At 42.6% G+C, this 22,885-nt stretch overlaps 1 protein-coding gene and 1 long non-coding RNA gene across 6 annotated transcripts in view; one reads left to right on the top strand and one right to left on the bottom strand.

The window, feature by feature from the left end:
• Positions 1-22,885, bottom strand: part of EFCC1 (EF-hand and coiled-coil domain containing 1) — an 83,336-nt gene that overhangs the window by 4,047 nt on the left and 56,404 nt on the right. The window contains exons 3-7 of one of the 5 annotated variants that reach the window (XM_075939732.2): positions 20,734-20,879; positions 13,081-13,216; positions 11,742-11,865; positions 4,173-4,331; positions 446-515 (exon numbers count right to left, since the gene is read on the bottom strand). In XM_075939732.2, coding sequence (XP_075795847.2) covers positions 446-515; positions 4,173-4,331; positions 11,742-11,865; positions 13,081-13,216; positions 20,734-20,879 — 635 coding nt within the window. The other 4 variants (XM_075939733.2, XM_075939735.2, XM_075939736.2 and 1 more) reach the window with 4 other exon arrangements.
• LOC149523766 (uncharacterized) overlaps positions 1-22,885 on the top strand; it is a 109,754-nt gene that overhangs the window by 68,876 nt on the left and 17,993 nt on the right. The window lies entirely within an intron of this gene.

Here is a 22,885-nt window from a genome sequence, read left to right as displayed (position 1 = left end):
TTGATCCACTGACTTTACTGCAGCTTTCCTTTGTACCTTCTCTTTCAATCAAGTAGAGAAGCGGTCTAGACAATGACATTATAGTCAGCGCAGAACTAGGGGGTTCACATTCTGCTCTGATACCTGTGCTACCACACTGACGTTGGAGGGGTTGAATGTGTTTAGAAGGCAAAATCTGGATCTGTGGGCAATCTCTACCCTTGGATGAGTGCAGATGGCTCCTATTGACTTCAGGGGGATGAAGAATTTACCTTAAGGGTAGAATTTGGCATTATGCCCTGCACATTCCCAGTTTCTGTAATTTCAAAGATTAGAAGCCACCAGCTTTAGCAAGGGTCTTCCACAGTAATTTTCCCCTTTGACAATGAGTGACTCTGTTTCTCAAGAGACTCTGAACTGCAAATGTACTTTGCATACATCTTGTTCCTCACGCGTGCTTTCTTACCATGTTGGGGGGCACGGCAGGAATCCAAAGTGCTCAGCAGGATTTTCCCCAAGGCTCTCTTCGATATGCTCTTTAAAACACAAAACAATGTCATAGAACATAAGAACATAAGAACGGCCGTACTGGGTCAGACCAAAGGTCCATCTAGCCCAGTATCCTGTCTGCCGACAGTGGCCAGCACCAGGTGCCCCAGAGGGGTGGACCGAAGACAATGATCAAGCGATTTGTCTCCTGCCATCCCTCTCCAGCCTCTGACAAACAGAGGCCAAGGACACCATTTTATCCCCTGGCTAATAGCCTTTTATGGACCTAACCTCCCTGAATTTATCCAGCTTCTCTTTAAACTCTATTATAGTCCTAGCCTTCACAGCCTCCTCTGGCAAGGAGTTCCACAGGTTGACAACACGCTGTGTGAAGAAGAACTTCCTTTTATTAGTTTTAAACCTGCTACCCATTTGAACAATGAATACCCACCCCAGTTTGATACACACAGTGGGTTTGGCATTTGAAAATGAAAACAAAATTAATTCCTCATAACACGGCCACTTATTTTGGAATCATTTTCAGTCTTTGACTCAATGAAGCTGCATAGTCGGCAGCAGATTTAGGTGTCCCTGTTCCTTGGTTCCTGGCTTTACTAGAAGTATCTGCAATAGTTCAAAGGGAAATGGCGAATGCAGAGCTGAGCTTTCGGAAGCTTGTGGCCATGAAAATTCAGATGCCTGCATTTATCATGGAATGGAAGCAGGAGACAGCCATGCACAAGGCTATCAAAAGCCTGGCTAGGCTCATGCAAAGCCATATGCGTTGAAAGATGGGCAGTATAATGTCGTGTTCAGGAGAACCAGCTGGGGAAGCTGTCTCTTGGCTACTATCTATTGAGCCCTATTGAACGGTAGTGAGAGTACCTCCAGGTTTTAGGGCTAAGGTAGCTAGTCTGGCCTGCCTTGGTAAGGATTCCATTTTAGAAATGGTTGGAGCTGCTACATGGTGTTTAGAAAGCACCACTCCCTTAATTTGGTACCTAGATTTTGTCTAGGGGAGAGGCAGCCCTGCAGTCTATTTGACTAGCACCCTCAGTCCACTTACCAAAGAGGATTAGATGTTTTGATTAAATTCCTGAAGAAAGACAATTGCACAACCCAGAACTGCAGTTCAAGTGTTACTGCACCTCCTTGTTCACATGACCCAGCCACCTTCCCCTCCTCTTCCGAGTCCTGCTTGTCCATAACCCTTAGGTTTAGTGACAGCAGAAACTCAGGTGTCTGAGGCTACGTCTAGACTGCAGGCTTCTTGCACAAGAAGCTTTTATCGGAGGAGATCTTCTGCAAAAACTTCTTGCGCAAGAGTGCATTGAAAAAGCGATGGGCTTTTGTGAAAGAGAGCATCCAGACTGCATGGATGCTCTCTCACAAGTAATCACTGATTGGTATGCACAGAATGGCCACCAGCGCACCTGTGCTTTTTCCTCTTTCCTCTTTTTGCACAAAACCCCTCTTCCCCGTCCACACACGCCTTTTTGCAAAAGAACGCTTTCGCAAAAAGGCTTCTTCCTCATAGAAAGAGGAAGACCAATTGCGCAAAAACCCCTCTGTTCTATCGATTCTCTTGAGCAAAAACGCACTTGAGGTGTGGACATTCCGCGAGTTTTTCCGCAAAAACTCTGTAGTGTAGACATAGCCTGAGACTGCATGTCCCTTTGATCCTGTGTTCTGAACAATCCCCAGTGTTGGAAGAGGATGTTTGGCTCCAGACTGGCCCTGCTTACTAGAAGGTTCCTGCACTCATGTAATACTGAAAATGACATATCTATAGGGGTTAATATACAGAGACAATATATCCTTAAAAGCTTATTCATTTGTAACTGTAGTTTCTCATTTAAAGCACTTTCCCCATAGGAGTTTATAAGTGGTTCTTTAGGGGAAACTGTAAATCATCTTTTTTTCATTACACTTTATTATTTCCCTCACTGGAGTTAGAGAACATGACAGCACATAAAGACATATCTCCAACAATTATTAGCATTAAGCAGTACTTCCACAAGAGTGGAGCACGTTGCATGATGGATCATCTCCAAAGCTGAAACGATTTTCAACAACACTCCTGACCAATGAATGGCATGTCAGAGTCTTAATACGAAAAGTTCTTATGCCTGCTGTCAATCATTCTTTGCCAGCTTAATGGTACATCCTTCTTAGGATTAGATTGTTATTGATCCATGTAGTGTCAGACTTGGGATGTGAAAATAAAATAGGCTATGCCAAACAATAAAGTAAGTAAATGTAATTTGAGATACTGCATGTGTTCCCTAGAGTCAGCAGTAGAACACCCACACACTTCAGACATGGTGAAGTCAGAATCTGAGGACAATAATTTTAATTAAATGCACAGTGAACAGCTCTGCTAAAAATTCAGGAGACACCCTGAATCCTAATCCAATTTTTTTTAACTCCTAACAGTGCAGATTTGTACAGCTCCTAACATGTCCCATGTTCAGCCCTTTATCCAGCTTCCTCATTTCTTGACTACTTCTCACCGCTACCCTTACCCCCGTCTTTTAGCCAGGAATTTAAAATAGCTTTTTAAGGACTGACCCATCACATTTTAGATAAGAGCCACTTTGACATGTGAGTCCCTCCATTCTGATTAACTAAATAGCCCCTAACCTGGTTAGTATTTGGACAGGAGCATCTCTGGTGCTACAAGAAGTAGGTTTGCTTCTTCAGGAAGTTGTACTCTTCTTGCTGAACTAGAGCTCATACATAGTGAAGCTGGTTGTGCGGGATGACGGAGGAATCATTGTGTAACGTGACTGGGTGCCTTTCAGCCCAGCACTGACTACACATCAGGTTGGTATGTCAGTGCTTTGGAATGAAAAGTTAGAGAAATGTGTGGGAGGATTATGTTCTTTCATTTCTTTTTTTCTATACATGTGGATGGGAGTGGTGCATAACCTATGCCTGGTGCATGCTGGGGTATACTGGGCAAAGGCCCTTTAAAATAGTGGAAATAGAATCAGACAAATATTTCTTAGGTCTGTTTCTACTGCCACTAAAATGTCTGCCACTAAAAAGATATTTTCTGTGGATGTGGGGGTGAGCAGGCCAAACTTGAGCACTCCAGAGTCTCCAGATGGTCAGTCGGATATAAAGACATTTATTTCTAAAGTTGTCACTGGGGTGGTGTTGAAAGCCAGCAGGATCCTTCCAGAGGATAGCTGAAATAAGACCCAGCCTTCGATATAATGATGTGGCTCTGCAAGTTACTGACCAATACTTACAAATTCATGTTGCAGCACAATCCATGCAGTGAAGTAGGTATGCCCCCAAAGAACAGCATCTTAGGTATACTATGTGTTTGGGTGTGCCCTACACTGTCAATGTAATATTTGATGCATTTTCTTCTGGAGGACTAAATCCTGCTCTTAGAGGGGCTTGGGCCTAACTTAGTGGTTTTTTAGAAAACCTGAAACTACTATGATCCTAAACCTTTGTTTGGGGGAAGGGGAGAATTTGGAGATCTGTGATGGAAAATTACATGTAAGAACCCCTAGGGTTTTTCCTCTTTGCTGCAAGGCAACCAATGGAGCTGATGGTACCTGTGCAGCTGTGTCTTTTTAATGTAAGGGAACCCTTGGATTTGGATGTAAGGAACAAAAATCCTTTTCAGTGTGGGAAGGACATCATCAAAACCAGCTCTCATTCTCTGGACTACTTTCTTGCCGTACCAGGTCTTGAAGTTGTTGAAGAAGCTGTAAAACATCCATGAGCTTTTCTTCCACCAGTGACAGCCTAACTCTCTCAGTCTCCAACATCTGTAGCTCCATCTTCAATAATTCAGTCTCCTCCACCTTTTGTTGCAGTTCACCTAGCAATGGGCCTTTCATCTGGACAAGGACATAGGAAGTTAAAAGCACTGGAGCTTGTGTTCTCTTGCACAGAAATTGCAAAGCTAAGCTTTCCTCCAGACCAGTAAATGTCAGTTTGCTCCTGAAAACTATTGTGAAGGGAAATTCTTTACGTTGTTGTATTGCTACATTTCTTTAAGGCACTGGATCAATAGCTGCTGGGAAATGCATTTGCTCTTCTTCATGACAATTCATTCAATATTTGGTGTAACTAGACTATTCAGAAATTGTAATTGTTCTCATTCTCAGTTCAGTACTTCAGCCTTTCTTATCTCTGTTTTTTCAAAGGAGGATAATGTAGAGAGATTTCTCTGTTTCTCTCACTACTGTCTCCACCCTTTCCCCCTCTATCCCATCCTACAGGCATAGAACACAGATTTATTAAATTAAGTAATAAGAAGGTGATATAGTCAGCAATTTTCTTGTAAGCATCTTGGGTAAAGTGAGTTTTGGGGAAAGATTTAAGACCCTGAGGGTACGTCTAGAGAGTGGGGCTATTTTGGGATACCAGAGGTATCCCGAAATCGCTACCCCATGTCTTTTAATCACGCCTGTTATTTCAAAATATTTTTCAAAATAATGGGTACGCTATTTCGGTATCCCTGTAATTCTCATTCCACAAGGGTTAAGGAATGTGTCAAAATAGCATGTTATTTAGAAATACAATAAAAATAAGATACACAATTTGCATAGTGCAAATTGTGCATCTTATTTCAAATGTAGGGTGCTTTGTAGATGCTCCCTGATTCAGAATGCTTAAATAGGGAGATTAGTGGTTTGTAGTCCAGCTCAAGAAAAGCCTGTTCAAATAGGACATCCAGAAGCAAGCTGACAGATGGAAGTACCCATGTGCTTAAAGTTAAACATGTGACTAAGTGGTTTGTTGAACCAGGACCTTCCTGAGTTACTGCAAAGTCAATCTCTAGGGCTGTCTAGCCCTCAATAAAACCTTCCACATTCCCCATTAGCACCCTATCCCCCAAGGTATCGAATCAGTTTCTCTCTCAGTCTTGCCTCTTGGAGCTGTTTCACTTTGTAAAAGTAATTAAATATTGTGTGGGCCTCAGTGATACAAAAGCTATCGTCAGTCTCTCCCATCTCAAGAAAGTGTCAGCCAATATATGTGGATGGAACAAAGCTGTGTTGAAATATTTTTGACCACTTCTAATAACCTCTCCTCATTTAAGCTTTTGCACTAGTAAATAGGGGTGGATTTCAACACATGCTTAAACTGAAGTATGTGCTCGAGCACTTTGCTGAATCAGGGTCTTAAATCCTTCCTCATCACCTACTTCTTCCAAGAGGTTTGCAAGACAGACTGTCTAAATTATCTACTTATTTCTTTCATGTGTTTTACTTATGAGTGAAATGCTCACCTGCTGGTGGGAGGATGTCAAAAGTTGGAAGGATAGGACATGAGGATGCTGGTATCTAAGCTTGCATTTTGGTGCGGAAGAAAGACAAGACGGCTGGATTGTAGAGGGAGGGCAAATTAGCATTTAACTTACAAGTTTCATTGTTCTAAAGAAATAGGACTTGTGCCTGTCACCATTCAGATCACCCAGGTTGTATGGTGTCTCCTCTTCTCTGTTGGATGCTCTGCCCTCCTTGGAACAAAAACCGTGTCGTCTTTGCTGATTGGAAAATGCCATGATGCTAATGTGACCTAAATAATAGTAACCAGCTCCATGAATATCTCTCTCCCTCCTCTCTCACACATTTCTGTAAATCAATGTCAAACTCCAGTTTGGGGTGTAAGGAGGAATAATAGTTCAGAACAGTTTGATCATTAAGTATTATCTCAGAAGGGCGGCAGGGAGAGAGACAGGTGAGCACCGGTATCCCCATTTCCCAGATGAATGAAATGAAAGAAGGAGGTTAAATGACATGTAAAAATCCAGCCAGCAAATCTGTCAGAGGCAGAATTAGAATTTAGGAGTTCCTAGCACTTGGTCCCCTGATCATCCCACTCTCAAATTCTGCCCCTCAGAGCTTGTGTTAAGCCCCTCTTGTCTGCTCATCACAGAACTGCCCCACAATATGGACTGTTAAAGATACCAGAGGCCTAGGACTGATGGAGGAAAGGCAATGCCAGTCAGGAATGCAATGCATTCGCTGAGCTATTAAAATGAGTCTGGAGAACATCTATTGGAAAGCGCGTATATTAAATATTAATTTCTGACTTTCATGAGCGCTAATTAATTAAACCAAAATAAATCTCTCATCCCATTCATTACTAGGCCCAAGCAGAGCACACAGCCTTCCTAAATATTATTATTCTTTGCAATTATTTGCTGCAAAGAGAAGTCAAATATATTTATTCTTAACTGTATTTATTAACACAATCCCATGTGATAAATGTCACGTTTGCTGGTTCTGTTAATCCCTTTTTGTTTCATCTTTATTACAGTTTTAACTGCAGCAGGGCCCCTTCTTAGGGAGAGAGGTGCTGAAATGACTGTAGGCTTTGAACGAAACAGCCTCTTCCTAGATTATATTTGGCAGAAAATATTATCTGAATCAACATTTCGTAGTTGGGCGGGGCATCACTCCTCCCCCCACTTCCAAGAGCTTATGTGGTCACAGTGCAGAAGTGAGATAATCCTTGGTCTACATTTTATTATATGACACCGCTAAAAAGAATGTTTTAATTGGCACTTGAGGTAGCATCAGATGAAAAAATTAATTGCTGCCATTAGCCAGACATGACCTTTACTTTGTGAACACCTCTAACTCCTCCAGCCTACAGAACAGTTTACATCCGAATGACTTAGTCTATATTCCAAGTGCCTTGAGAATTCCTCTGTGAACACTCACTTCACAGGAAAGAAGCAAATAAATGAATAGTTGTCTGTACATACACCCAACCTCATCGCCATCAACGGAGAGCTGTCGGGCTAAGGCATAATCAATGCTCTCTGAGACTGTGGGGAGGGAATTGTCTGATTTGAATTGACCTTATTGCTTCTTTCAGCTAGCAGTCCCTCCCTTCCTCTTCTGCACTGCACACATCCTGTATTTCATGGGTCCTGATCACTACAGAAGGTATGTCTACACTGCATTCCTCTTTCGAGAGAGGAATGCAAATGCAGCTGAGCGAAATTGCAAATGAAGCACAGATTTGAATTTCCCATGCTTCATTTGCATAATCGTGTCCGGGTGCTATTTCGAAATACCCTATTTCGAAAAAAGAAATGCAGTCTAGACGCGGTTATTTCGAAAGAAAACCCTTCTTTCAAAATTAAACCTCATTTTATAAGGAGTAAGGGTTATTTTGAAAGAAGGGTTTTCTTTCGAAATAACCACGTCTAGATTGCGTTTCTTTTTTCGAAATAGGATATTTTGAAATAGCGCCTGGATGCGATTATGCAAATGAAGCACGGGAAATTCAAATCTGCGCTTCATTTGCAATTTCGTTCACCTGCATTTGCATTCCTCTCTCGAAAAAGGAATGCAGTGTAGACATACAGAGACAGCCCTGCAAATCTGCAGGGATCTGCTTTAGATCCGCAGATATCTGTGGATCATTTTTGAGGACTGAATGTGGATACACATTTTGTGCGTGTGCAGGCCGCTAGCAGAGCTACATTTTCACCACGTATCAGTACAATGAAAGGGACAATATATAGATGAAAGAAGGGAAAAAGCCCTTGTCTGCTTAATCAAAGTACTCCTCTTTCTTAACATTTTCTTTTCTTATACCACCCCCCTAATGTGTTAGCCACCAGGTGCTTATTTCACACACAGATGTCTAAAGATTTACATAAATGTCTGGGTAACTGCTCATCAGTCCTCAGTTATTCTGAATTGAGTTCTAACAGTACTCTGCATTGAAAACCAATAGGAATCTGCCACTTGGAAGTGTTTTATTTTTAGAGCATCTTATCTTTAGCCACACTGGGGGAAAACACACATGAACTTGTATGTCCTCAGCTGCATGCTACTGCAAGGCAGCAGACTCCATGCTGTTCGTTTTCAGTCACTAAACAAACACTTCTGGCAAAAGCTTCTCTCTTTAGTTTGGCTGCTTACATCTACCATTTTCTCTTATCCCATCTGTTGAAAAATGGATAAATGATGATAAACTGTAGATTGCTTCCTAACAGATATGAGGAGGCAGGATGATTGATTTTTAAGGCATTGGATTGGAACTTTGAGTCCAGTCCCAGTTCTGCTACAGACTTTCTGGTTGGCTGTGGGCATGTCACTTGATCTATGTCTCATCTGTGAAATGGGAATAACTTCCTTATCTCCTAGGGAATCATGAGGCAAAATTCATTACTTCTTACGTGATGCTCATACTAACATGACAAGTGCAACACAAAACCCAAACACTGAACTAGAGATTAATAAATATGTTATCTGTCAATTTAGTTTCTTACGGGAATTCATTTCTTTCTGTGTTCATCATTGTTTGGCATAACATCTGCCGGTGAACTGACCTATCTGAAGATACCCCGGTCATCTGAAGAAGTGGGCTGTGCCCACAAAAGCTCATGATACCATCTATATGTTTTGTTAGTCTATAAAGTGCTACCAGACCATTTGTTGTTTTTATCTGAAGATTGTGGACCGGGCTCAAAAGTGGAAGCTCATTTCTCTGTGTATTGAAAGAAAGAAAGAGAGAGAGAGAGAGAGAGAGAGAGAGAGAGAGAGAGGCACATGCAGATATAACTAAATGTAGAAACTCACACTCATGCTTGGAAATGTTCTTGAATGACTGGCACATTTTGAAAGGTGTAAATTAATTCTCTACTTTTTGATTAATCTGGCCTTGCAATACTGCAGCATTTGTTCACAGCACAAAGCTTTGCAAAGTGTTGATATATCTTTAGCATTTTCTCATGTTTTCCTCAATCTATCATCTAGGCCTGACTTCTTCATTAACCTGTCTTAGGTACATGTTCTTTTCAGTTATTGAGAACTGGAGCTCTATATAAAAAGAATCAAAGTTAACTCCTCTTTAATCTCCTGTGTTTTGTAGTCTTAGATTGGATCAGTGATTGGTCAATACCTGTGGTTCTTGCACTTACCCTGCCTGGTGATGCTGTTTGTGTGAACTTTCAGAATTGTTTTTGTAAATCTAAAGAACAGAACCTGTTGGTATTTGTGAGCGAGCCTCCCCAAATGTTATGGAATGTGACAGCTACTTCTCAGTTGTTTCTTTATTAAACCAGGAAATTTGTGTGTGTGTGTGTGTGTGAGAGTGAGAGTGAGAGAGAGCTTAAGCATTTTCTGCATACTTTTCACGGACTTAGAAAGTTCAAGGTGAGCATTCACTTTTTTTAAACTGATCTTTGAACCTTTCAGGATCACCATCTCTCATTGCCAAAGAGCTTTGTGGGAGCAGTAGCAGCAAGCTAAGCCACCAACTAAAATTGTGCCTTCCTACCACTGATGTACACTGAATTGCAAATAATCTAATGGTCTGTAATAAGAAGGACAAATTGGTTCACAAATACTGATTTTTAAAAATGTATGGTTATTCTACAATGAATGTGATGTTTATCTTGGGAGAAAGGTTGATTTTTTTTTTTAAGGAAAAGCTGATGTTTTTATTCTGAAATTCTAGTATAACTGCTAATAATTTATAAGGGATCTTTTCTGAGCAAGATACACTGAACTTGTATCCATCCACAGAGGTTAGAAAACAGGCAACAGGACATTTCAAGCTCTGCAAAGGGAACATGAATACATGTAAAAGTGTGAATGTAAGACAAGGAAAAAAAGGTCAGTGTGGTTGCCATCAGAATGAACGGAGTAATTTTAGCTTTTTATGTGGTTGGTACTTAAGCAACATGGAAGCAAAACTTTCCATTAACACAGGTAATATTACTGGGATATATTGTCATTGAATACAGTCAATACAGTAGTTACTGTCCCTAGAGAACTGCACCAGATGAAAGTATTTTCATTTTCCACAATTTTTCCCTTAAGCAAACTCCCTCATATCATTTCAGTGTCTCCTTCTCTCTTTGTCTCGCTCTCTCTGGGTGTGTCTAAACTACATGGCTCCATCGATGGAGCCATGTAGATTAGGCTGATCGGCAAAGGGAAATGAAGCCGTGATTTAAATAATCGCAGCTTCATTTAAATTTAAATGGCTGCTGCGCTGAGCCAACAAACAGCTGATCAGCTGTTTGTCGGCTCAGCGCGCTAGTCTGGACACTCCCGCGCCGACCTGAAAGCCCTTTATTGACCTCCCCGTTATGCCTCGTAGGATGAGGTTTACCGGGGAGGTCGATAAAGGGCTTTCACGTCGGCAGGGGAGCGTCCAGACTGCCCCGATCTGCTGACAAACAGCTGATCGGCAGAGCGGGTCAGCCATTTAAATTTAAATGAAGCCGCAATTATTTAAATCCCAGCTTCATTTCCCTTTGCCGAACAAACAAATCTACATGGCTCCGTCGATGGAGCCATGTAGTTCAGACGTACCCTCCGTGTGAGAGAGAAAGCGCGCATGTTCTTGATACTGAAATCTTGACTCAGTGGCAACATGCAGAAAAGTTGAACGTTTACTATGAATTCAAACAGACCTTAGTGGTTAGGCATTCCAAAAACACTAAAGTTCTCCGGAGAAAAGGAGCATAAAATAGCTGATTTTGACTGTGTAGCAGATGAAACTTGGGAACCAACTAAATGTGAGGCAGTAACATTTTTATAATATTAACCAATTTCTGACATATGATCACATGACTTGCCATCCAGTCAGGTAAACTGGAAGTCAGTTTATGGCCCCATTTTTTTCTCCTCCCCTTATCCCCTGAGGTTTTGGGCACTTAAATAAGATTAGGTGAAGATACCAAGACATCACATTGTATCTTCTAAACCATGAAGTTATGTCCACACTAGAAATAGAGGTATCTTCACTTCCTACGGCTGAAGTTCGGATTTTCCTTCTGTCAGTGAACTGCAAGATGGAATATAAGTTGAGCACTTGCAACTGATCCAAGAGAAGGTGCCTCTACAAAGGTTATTTTGGGGCCTGGTGAGGATTGGTGATAGGCTCCACATAGCCTTCTACCCTGTGTTGAGACACCGCAGGGGAACCTTGTATTTCCTGCACCTACTCTCTCCACTTTGTTCTCCAGAGCTATCAGTCCAGTGCCTTTCCCTGCTATTAAACCCACCTGGATACTTTACAGAATTTTAAATACTGTTTTGTCAAAACAGCCTATAGTCATGTGGGTATATCCAAGAGTAAAGTCCTTCAGATCCGTGGAGGTCATGCAATAGTTATATTGGAAGCGCTATTGCCATGGAAAGCTAGGATGTGGTCCGGCATTAACAAGGTTGCAAGCTAACTGAAATCAGATGTAATTACAAAACATGACTATTTGAAATAGTAATGAAAAGAATATAAAATCAGGTAAACCTGGCACTTCTTACCTCTTTCATGTTCGTTTCTAGTTTTTTCACTTCGTGTCCTTTCATCTCAAGCTGCTCAGTTAACTTGGTAATTCTCTCTGCTAGCTCCACAGTGGCATTCTCATGGTCATCCTTATTGGTGCTTCTAAAATAAGACGTCAATTTCTTCACTATTTTGTCATCACATCTGCGCGTTATAAAGAGAAACTAGCGAAACTTCCAGGAAAGGTCAATGGGTTTCCTGCTATTCTCCTGGCATCTCAGTATCATAGGGCATCAGTTCAAACTTGTGACCTTGACCTACAGAGCTCTTTATGGTTTGGATCCCGACTATGCTGGTTTCCCATCTCTTCTTAGTTGACAGCTGAAATCAGCTGAGGTGCCTGAACTAACAGCTTCTATGTTTGTATAGCTGGAAAGAGACTGGCAAGCAGGCTGGAAAGTCTACTCGCCCATGGCTTCACTGGGAGGAGGATTATGCTGGAAATTATCTTTTCTGGAGAGCAGGGGGAGATTTCCCAGAAGGAATTCTAATCCATATAGATGGTCTATGCCAGTGGTCCCCAACCTTTTAGGGCTGCTGAGCGCCTGGGGGCGGGGCCTCTCATGCACCGGGCACCTGGGGCCATGGCTGCACATGCGCCCGGGGGCAGGCCCACCCATATGTCACATACCCGGTGCCGGCACCGCCCATGCTCAGCACTCCTGGGGCCGGCACCACTCCTGTGCTGCGTGCCCAGGGCTGGGGCCACCCACACGCCCAGGAGCTGGCAGCACCCATGCACCTCGTGCCCAGGGCCAGCACAGCCCATGCACCGCGAGCCTGGGGGCAGGGCCACCCAAGTGCTGCGCACCTGGGGCTGGCACCGACCCTGTGCTGCGTGCCCGGGGGCGGGGCTGGCCCCGATCACTCAGCGGGCGCACAGAAATGGCCTGGTGGGCGCCGCGTTGGGGACCACTGGTTTATGCAATGTGTGTAAAATATTTACTGCAAGTGCAGCTGAAGATGTGACTTAGCGAAGAGGATTCAAGTGATATGCAGGGTATGTTGTTAAGAAGGATTTTCCTCTAGCATGTGGACACTGGGGTTTCTTTTTACTTGGAGTAAAACATACCTTCCCGCCCACCCACAACTATCTCACTTTCCTTTCTTATTCCTGCTAGCATCAGATGGGTATTTCAAACACAGTTTGTCTCTGGTGCCTGGAGCGAGAAGGCACAGAGGGATTGCTGTCTTTTTTTTTTTTCTTCTTCGGTGAAATAGTTTTATGGCTTCTCACTAAGAGACCTCATTTAAATCATGCAATACAATTTGCAGTGGGAAACCAAAGGGCTAAACGGTAATCTCCGTTAAACATACCCACTTCCGCAACAGGGGACCCTGTCCAGAAGTTTCTTCACATCAGCCACTTGGGATTGCTGGTCCCCTATCCACTTCTCCTCCTCTTCATCTGAGGCAGCCTGGCCCTCCACAGACCGGAACATCTGATCTTCTACTGAGGAAAAGAACAGCCACTTAGCTTGAGCGAAAGCTTGGTCATGCTCATTACCTTTTGGATACTTGATTCTCAACATCTTTTGTTTCGGTGAAAGTGAATCACTTTAAAATCTAAAATGTGTAAGAGAGAAATGGCATATGATAGAGGTATATAAAATCATGAGTGGTGTGGAGAGGGTGAATAAAGAAAAGTTATTTACTTGTTCCCATAATATAAGAACTAGAGGACACCAAATGAAATTAATGGGTAGCAGATTTAAAACTAATAAAAGAGGGTATGTCTACACTACCCCCCTAGTTCGAACTAGGGGGGGGTAATGTAGTCATACGGAGTTGCAAATGAAGCCCGGGATTTGAATTTCCCAGGCTTCATTTGCATAAAACCAACCGGCGCCATTTTTAAATGCCGGCTAGGTCGGACTAGCTAGTTCGGGTTAGGCTTCCTATCCGAACTAGCTGTACGCCTCATGGAACGAGGTGTACAGCTAGTTTGGATTAGGAAGCCTAATCCGAACTAGCTAGTCCGTGCTGCGTGTAGCCATGCGGCACGGGGTCCGACCTAGCCGGCATTTAAAAATGGCGCCAGCTGGCTTTATGCAAATGAAGCCCGGGAAATTCAAATCCCGGGCTTCATTTGCAACTCCATATGACTACATTACCCCCCCTAGTTCGAACTAGGGGGGTAGTGTAGACATACCCAGAAAGTTCTTCTTTACACAGCGCACAGTCAATCTGTGGAACTCCTTGCTCAAGGAGGCTGTGAAGGCTAGGACTATAACAGAGTTTAAAAAAGAGCTAGATAAATTCATGGAGGTTAGGTCCATAAAAGGCTACTAGCTAGGGGGTAAGGAATGGTATCCCTGGCCTCTGTCTGTTAAAGGCTGGAGAGGGATGGCAGGAGACAAATCGCTTGATCATTGTCTTCGGTCCACCCCCTCTGGGGCACTTGGCACTGGCCACTGTTGGCAGACAGGATACTGGGCTAGATGGACCTTTGGTCTGACCCAATATGGCCATTCTTATGTTCTTATTCACATAATAGCACAGAAATGCTTCCATATATTTTTAGCAGCTCCTGAAATCAAATCAGTGGTTCTAAGATTTGATCCACTGCAAACAAATATTTAGTGCATGGTATCAGCAAGAAAAGTTTTGTTCTGAGCATTAATTCCTGAATTGGCATCAGTTTAAATCGATTTAAACATGGGATTTTATTTTTATAGTTTGTTTTCATAAAGTACAGTGTCAGATCATTCAAATGCATGGTTTCCGTAGTTAGCAATTGTTATTTGCAGTGATGTAGGGAAGTTGATCCCACGATACTGGAGAGACAAGGTGGGTGAGGTTGTATCATTTTTCACCTCCAAAGATATCGACAGAAAAGCTTTTGAGCTATGTAGCTTGAAAAAGCTTGCTCTTTCACTAACAGAATACAATACAAGCTATGGCCTTACCTACCTTGTCCCACAAAATTAGCAAATCAAACAATCTCTAAAGGCTGGAATTAATTCCTTCATACATATAAAGTTATGAATCCTTAATATTTCAAATATTGGGCATGTGAAGTTCGCCTTTAGTTATAATCTATTCAGGTATTTTTTAATTTTGTCATTTTAATGTAAGTGTGGGGGGAAGGAGGGCAAACAACCTTTGGCTCATGGCTCACCGGGGTAATCTGTGGGCAGGAGCATGAGACAGTGTATTTACATTAAATATCCACAGGCACAACCCCCCACAGCTCCCAGTGGTTGCGGTTCACAGTTCCGAGCCAATAGGAGCTGATGGGCTGCATACCAAAGATTTACAGCCCCTGGCATAAGGTACTAGCTTTGTGCATGCATGACTGAGTGATGGTGCCCTCCAGAGGCAGGCATGAAAAGAAAATAAGAGACCTGCACCAGCAACCAGCTGGAGCTCAAGTGGTAGAGGCCTGTGTTCTAATCTTAGTGACTTCTATGCCTACATGTGCAAGGGAGATTTATATAATTGTCTGCAGGCTTGGTTTTTGTTTGTAATGGTGCTGTGCTGTAGGCTGCTCCCTATGGGTTTGTCACAATAGAGTGTACAATGTTCATGCTGCCCAGGGCATAAAATTCAGCCACCTTTGAGATACAGACTACTTCCACTCAAATGAAAGAACAATTATCCAGTCGCTAGCACTAGCGGTAGGGCTCGGTATGTAGTCCCTTTACAGCCCTTCTGCCAAGAAGGGTTAAGGCAATCACAAACCTTCGGGGTAGGTCTGATGTATTGTATTCTGCCCATTAGAGGGCAGTGTTGTTGCACATACCGGACAATCCAGTCATCTTTCACCTGGCTGCAATTCTAAATGATGAGATACCAGCTCCTCCGTCAGGTATATTTTCTACAATTAAAAAGGCAACCTGATTTCTAATTATTTTTTTAAAAAAATACTGGACAGAGGCATGCTAATTTAATTTGTCTTCAAATGGAGTTCAGTTCACCTAGTTGATGGGCTATCACAATCAATAATTCATCTGCTGAGAAGGAATAAAAATGTTGGTTCCCTGCAGTATTACAGTGTCTGTATATTTATATTGCAATACTAAATACCAGCCAAGTTAACTTCCTAGAACTACTTTTCCTTCAGAACTCTTCACACTACCAAAACAAAGAATTCCTTTCAGGTTTTCAATCTGAGATACATTACTAGTATACATATTTTTGCATAATCAATTAATTTCTCTTGCTAATTAATTCAACGGAAAAGCAATCGGCTCTTACAGGGGTTGTAGGAGTGGCAGAATTGTTGATGAGGCATTTACGTTAGAAAACAACTTCACTTTCCTATGTCAAGACTTGCAGACTGTCATGCTTGTTTTAGGAGGCAGTGATGCATATGCCGTGGAATATACAGCTCTTTACTAAGGGGGGGGGGGAGGGAAAGAAGGGACACAAACATTCAAGCAGCTCTGATGCCCTGGAGATTTGAACCCCTAAATTATCATTTCTTCCACATGGGAAAATGCCACTTTCTCTAAATGAACTTCTCCACCTACGCATCCACTTCTCCACTTACGCATCACAACAGAATGACATAGCAGACACTACCTTTTTTCATTCCCTTTTACTGCCTGTGGTTATTAGGACAGGAGACGAAATATATAAGTGACATCTCTTACTTGGCATCCTAAACAGCCATAAAAATTGCATAATACAAATATTCTCAGGCTTGCTGAATCTAATTCTCTAATCACGTTATTCGGACATAGTTACAAATACTCTTCTGAAATAAGAAATTAAAATTTATAAATGACTTACAGAAGTACATTCATAATGCATGAAATGATTTCACTTGCCAACCCCAGAGCTGTGTGAAACTGACTAATTTTGTTTGTGGAACTTTTCAGTTTCGTTTGGAGTGGTTTTTGACACTCCTTGCTCACTCAGTTTGTTCTTTACTGGAGAAAATGTCTATTTTCACATGATAAAGGTATGAAAATGTGAATTTCTTTGTGTATACTTCTTGATAGGAAAGCTTTTAAAGCTGCAAATATAGGTTATTTTAGCTGGGAAATTAGGCCTGTCTTTGCATTCAAAATGTGCCCACCTTAGTAAAATGGTATGTGTAAGATTACATCTAGACTGCAGCTTTTTCCTGGGATACTGGAGGTATCCTGGAAAAGCTATGCCCATGTCCAAGGAAGGCCTCCACTTTTCTAAGGCCTTCCATTTCATGAGGAAGAAGAGGTGGCTCAAAAGAGAAGGTTTTTCTGAAATTTGGCACGGTGTAGACGCGCCAAATTTCAGAAAAGCCTCTTTCAAAAGAAAAGCTGGAAAAGATATGCAAATTGCGGTTTGCAATTTGCGCCTCTTTTTCTTACTTTTCTTTGTGGGGTAGACCTACCCTAAATGGGCTCAGTTTTGAGTTCCTAACAATGTGTGAAAAACTCTGAAATTTCAATTTTTTTTGCATTTTGTTATGAATATTTTTCAAATTTCTGGTTAGCTCTTCATCAAGGATTTCAGGGCTTTAAAATAGCACACATAAAAATTGGGGGCCTGTGAAGGTGTACAGCTCTTTATTCACCTTAATCTTTTCACCTTATGCAAACATGTTCCCAGAAGAGACCTGAGGATTTACACCCTCTCTCAGCTCACCGCTACCATAAACAGCCTGGCTGTGTCTAGACTGGCCAGTTTTTCCGGAAAATCAGCTGCTTTTCCGGAAAAACTTGCCAGCTGTCTACACTGGCCACTTGAATTTCCGCAAAAGCACTGACTTCCTACTGTAAGAAATCAGTGCTTCTTGCGGAAATACTATTCTGCTCCCGTTCGGGCAAAAGTCCCTTTTGCGCAAAACTTTTGCACAAAAGAGCCAGTGTAGACAGCTCAGATTTGTTTTCCGCAAAAAAGCCCCGATCGTAAAAATGGCCATCGGGGCTTTTTTGCGGAAAAGAGTGTCTAGATTGGCTTTTGCCAAAAAAGTGTGTCTAGACTGGCTTTTGCTAAAGTGCTTTTGCGGAAAAGCGTCCGTGCCAATCTAGACGCTCTTTTCCGAAAATGCTTTTAACGGAAAACTTTTCTGTTAAAAGCATTTCTGGAAAATCATGCCAATCTAGACGCAGCCCCTATGTTAAGGCCATCATCTCTTCAGCAGAGAGTTGGATTGGACACCACTTAGGGTACGTCTACACTAGCCCCCTAGTTCGAACTAGGGAGGCTAATGTAGGCATTCGAAGTTACAAATGAAGCCCGGGATTTAAATATTTGCCTCTCCCCTTAGTCCAAACTAACTGCCCGCGGCTACCCGCGGCAGTCAAACGTTAACTTGAACTAAGTCCTTAGCTCGAGTTAACTGTTACACATCGTGGACTAAGGGGATTTAAAAATGGCGCCTGGACGGGAACATGCAAATAAAGCCCGGAATATTTAAATCCCAGGCTTCATTTTCAACTTTGAATGCCTACATTAGCCTCCCTAGTTTGAACTAGGGGGCTAGTGTAGACATACCCTTACAGACTTTCAAGCATCTCCCCATGATCTGTTGGAGAAGTTGTTGATCAGTGCATGATCTGAGCTACTGATCTCCTAAATGAAGTTGTCCAGCCTAGTCTAAGTCTATGTATGCATATCAGCTTACATAAGTTTAACTTATGTTGCTCAAAGGTGTGAATAAGATGCTCTCTGAGGGTATGTCTACACTACCACCCTAGTTTGAACTAGGGTGGTTAATGTAGTCATACGAACTTGCAAATGAAGCCCGGGATTTGAATTTCCCGGGCTTCATTTGCATGTTGCCGGGCACCGCCATTTTTAAATGTCCGCTTGTGCGGATTCCGTGCCCGCGGCTACACTCAGCACGAACTAGATAGGTTGAATAGGAAGCCTAATCCGAACTATCTGTACACCTCGTTCCACGAGATACAGATAGTTCGGATTAGGTTTCCTATTCCGAACTATCTGTATCTCGTGGAACGAGGTGTACAGATAGTTCGGATTAGGTTTCCTATTCCGAACTATCTAGTTCGTGCCGCGTGTAGCCGCGGGCACGGAGTCCGCACAAGCGGACATTTAAAAATGGTGGCGCCCGGCAACATGCAAATGAAGCCCGGGAAATTCAAATCCCGGGCTTCATTTGCAAGTTCGTATGACTACATTAACCACCCTAGTTCGAACTAGGGTGGTAGTGTAGACATAGGTGAGTATAACTTATGTCACTCAGGGTAAGTGCCGGTGTGAACAGTGCTATGTTGGTGAGAGAGTTTTTCCTACTGATGTAGCTACAGTTGCTCACAGGGGCTGGAGTAATTAAGTCAACAGCAGAAGTCTCTCTGGTCGGCTTAGAGCATCTGCACTAACAGTGCTACAGCGGCACAGCTGCACTGTTGTAAGTTCTGTAGTGTAGCCATAACCTATGTCTCTCTCGTGGCAATACAGAGCCACTGCCTCAAAGCAATCTGATCAGGCCTATACCTGCCACTTTGTTGTATTCAACTCAAATTAAAAGTACAGAGAAGCCTTTAGAAAATCATGTTGGCAGCATGGCATATTACCACTCACTTGATGGGCAGCCATATGCATAGCTTCACTCTAGCAGAACAAAATACTTGCTTATTTTTTGCAATCAAGGATGACATCTCTCTGTGTCTCTGGAGGACATTATTGTATCACACTTACAGGCATACACTTCAGACCTCAAATTTAGGTGTTCACTTCCAAATAACTTCGCAATGGATTTTTTTTCTGTAGCAGTTTCTTGCTCGTGGCTAATTCCTAAGCAGCCTGACATTTGTCTTCATTTGGCTGTAGATGTGTCCAACCACCACTAAGAGAAATGCAAGCTGTAGCTTTGCAATTGCTGTCTACTTGGCATATAAACCATTACCAGGATGAACGACCTTAGGATAATACAGCTTTCAGAAATGGCTCTCATCATTACAGCATGTAAATAAGCCAACAAAGTTGTCATCTCATCTAGAGTCTCTATAATTCTTTTCTCTGTATAAGTCCTGTGGTATTCTAGTAATTATTATCCAGAGTCTGTCTTGGGAGGTCTGATGGCTTTAAGAGACTTACATTCAAACCGTGGGACATACAATCCTATGGGAATTGCAACAAAACAGCACGTTTATAGCAACAGTGTTATGTGTTCAGATCATTCAAAACTGCAGAGGGGGAAAGGTTGTATTTTTGTGGAATATTAACTGTAAAATATTTCATTGAAACTGATTGTAAGCTGAAGTTCTTGGGTATTATTTATACAGAAACTAAGATCTCTTACTAATAAGCAAGAAAAAAGTCATTTTGGTCTAGTGAATTCTAGGAAGGAGACAATTCCTTCAAGCATTATTTACAAATGACATGTTCGCTATTACTTTTAAAATAAATGTGAATAGGGTCATCCCTGCAGGAGTGTGGGGCCTGGGACATAGGTGCTGAGTTTCTAATCTGTGGGCAAGATGTTCTTCCCAGGTCCTGTCCCCACTTCACTCCATCCCTAAGGCCTCACCCACTTCTTCCCTACCCAGTTCTGCCCCTTCTCCAAGCGCTCTGTGCCTTCATTCCTTGTACCTCCCTGCAGCACTTCCTGATGCTGTTAAACATCTGATCCATGGTAGGTGGATAGGTGCTGGGAGGGAAAGGGATAAGCAGGACCCATGAGCAAGTAGAAGGCTCTGGGGGGAGGAGGAAGTTCTGATGTAGGGGCTGCTGATTTTTTCCTGTGGCTACTCCAGCCCTGGGCAAATCGGCCTCCCCACTAGTCTCTTCACCATCCATCTTTTTTTTTTTTATCACTTAACACTTATCAAAGCATCCAAGCATCGGAATGGGGCAGTGTTCCCAATTCACTATATTCAAGAGATGGCTCTGAGCAGAAGACATTTTTTAAGGGAAACTGATGTTTTGCTTAAGGTTTCAAAATTCAAACTGCAATTAATTGCTTTGATGGCTCAAAATGTTAAAGCCAATATTAGTTTGTTTTCTGAGAATCTGGCACTTTGGGGAGGAAATAGCACAACCGGGGCTTCTGCAGGTATAAGGACACTCTACCATTCTCTGACATTCCTGCTCCCCCAGTGGGTGAGCTTCGATCTAGTTGCACACCAGACACCCTGTGCCTTCTCTCCGGCAGTGCTGCAACTTCTTCCTGCTTTGCGCTGCCTCTTGAAGGAAGCTGAAGCATCAGAACCTCTGACCTAGAGAAGAAAAGGCAAAAGAAGGTGAAATTTTAGTAAACTTCCAGTAAGCTGGATGAATGTGCACAGCAGCAGTTGCAGCACTCCATTAACCATTCTGCTAAAATAAAATTGTGCAGACATGCGTCGGAAGCATGGGCCCATCTGCATTCAATGCCTAGTAAATGTAGTTCTCAAGGTAGTTTTTAAAGACATTACTGAGAATCAGAGGAAGACCGTATGAATCTGTTCTTGGATATAGGCATTAATAATTAATCGAACATTACTTACAGCTTTTATTTAAAATTCAAGACGTCTGTAAAACGTGTGGACACGTGCTGTTTCAGGCCAATTCTACAAGCCAAATATACAGGGAAGGATTGGAACTTCATTTATAAGTTTAATTCTTATACAAATGGAATGAACAAGGACATCAGCTGGCTCTCACACTACCTTCCACATCCTAATGACTCAAGCAACCAACCAAACCATGGAGACGCCAACTGTTCTTATCAGCCTCTTGTACTACATCTACTCACTGCCCCTCTCTCTCTCTCTCTTTTTCCCCATCCTTTTTTCTCTCTGCCCCCTTCCCTTATTTATTCTTGGATCTGGACTTCTAATACTCCAGTCATCTGAAGAAGTGGGTTTTGCCCACAAAAGAACATACCATCTACATGCGTTGTTAGTCTTTAAGGTGCTACTAGACTATTCACTGTTTTTTAAGTTTTTCCTGTTACAGACTAACTCGGCTACCCCTCTGAAGCTTATTTTCCAGTTAGGTCCCTACTCAGGGCAACAAATTCTGAATTTGGACACTTACGTTGGTGAATAGACTCACAACTGTCAGTTTTACATGCTAAGGCACTGGGTGGAAGTTGAAATTAACCCTGTTGAGCAAAGTTAGTGCAAGGCTCTTAAAGAATTGAAGCCATGCTCAGTGCTGAATTCAAAAGCTTATGTGAGGGTTTAAATATCTCTAGGTCTTTGTGAGGGGTCCTCTGCATTCAGATAACTGAATGGAGTGTCGTACTAACAGTAATACCTATCACTACTATTGCTTTTCACAAGTTCAAATCACAAACCTAGATAAATTAGACCTCACAATACCCTTGTAAGGCAGATATTATCCCCATTTTACATGTGGGTAAACTGGAGCAGAGCAATTGTCTTGCCCTAGATCATGTAGCCACAAGGCCATTGGCAGAGCTAGAGCTAGATTTTAGAACGCTGGGCTGCTAATCAGGTGCTCAGTCAACCTGAACTAGCGATGTAAAATTTCAATTAATTGGCTAATCAAATTGGCTAAGGGCGCCTTTACCTTTGAAATGTAGCAACAGCTCCAGGGCAGCTGCTACACTTGAAAGGCAAAAGTGCTGCAGGGGGCATGGGGCCAGCGGAGGACTCCTTGAAAGCACTGCCACTTTGAAATGCCTTGTGCAGCCCAGACCAGCTGGATCACCAGAATCACTAGGGAGGGAGTCTGTGGAACCCTAGCGTGAGCTAAAGGACTGTTTCTGTTTGTTTTATTTGCTTGTTTTGGGATAATAAACATTCTTAAAGGAGATGGGGGGGGGGGCAACATGTATTTGGAAGCTGGGGAGAAGCCCCAGGTTATGACATTTGGTGGAGAATGCGAGTACTTACATTGGGCCTTGACACAAAGGAAGCGTGAAGTGGACCTTTGGTGCACAGTGAAGAGAGAACCACACCTGCAATATGAGTGACATCTCACAATTTGGGGGCAAAGGGGAATAATGGGGAAGGTTTACCAGTTAATAACAGGGTTGTAGCAGTAAGACGGCTGCAATACTGTGGCAATCCAAGCATCTGCTCACGCAAGTGATGGCAAACCAACAGAAACTGCAGGAGTCACAATTTGCTGCACCCCTGAGGTGGCAAGAAGCCCAGTGTTTGAGAGCAATTACATAAACAGTTGGGCCAAGAGATGCCGGCAACATGGTTGGCAAATGGCAATGTGAGGTGGCTGGCCCCAGAAGTGCTGAAACTGGGACCAAAAGATGACC

Source organism: Pelodiscus sinensis, chromosome 11 (genome assembly GCF_052426305.1).
Source record: "Pelodiscus sinensis isolate ZL-2025 chromosome 11, ASM5242630v1, whole genome shotgun sequence".
Taxonomy (NCBI): domain Eukaryota; kingdom Metazoa; phylum Chordata; order Testudines; family Trionychidae; genus Pelodiscus; species Pelodiscus sinensis.
This window is presented reverse-complemented; position numbering and strand designations above follow the sequence as displayed.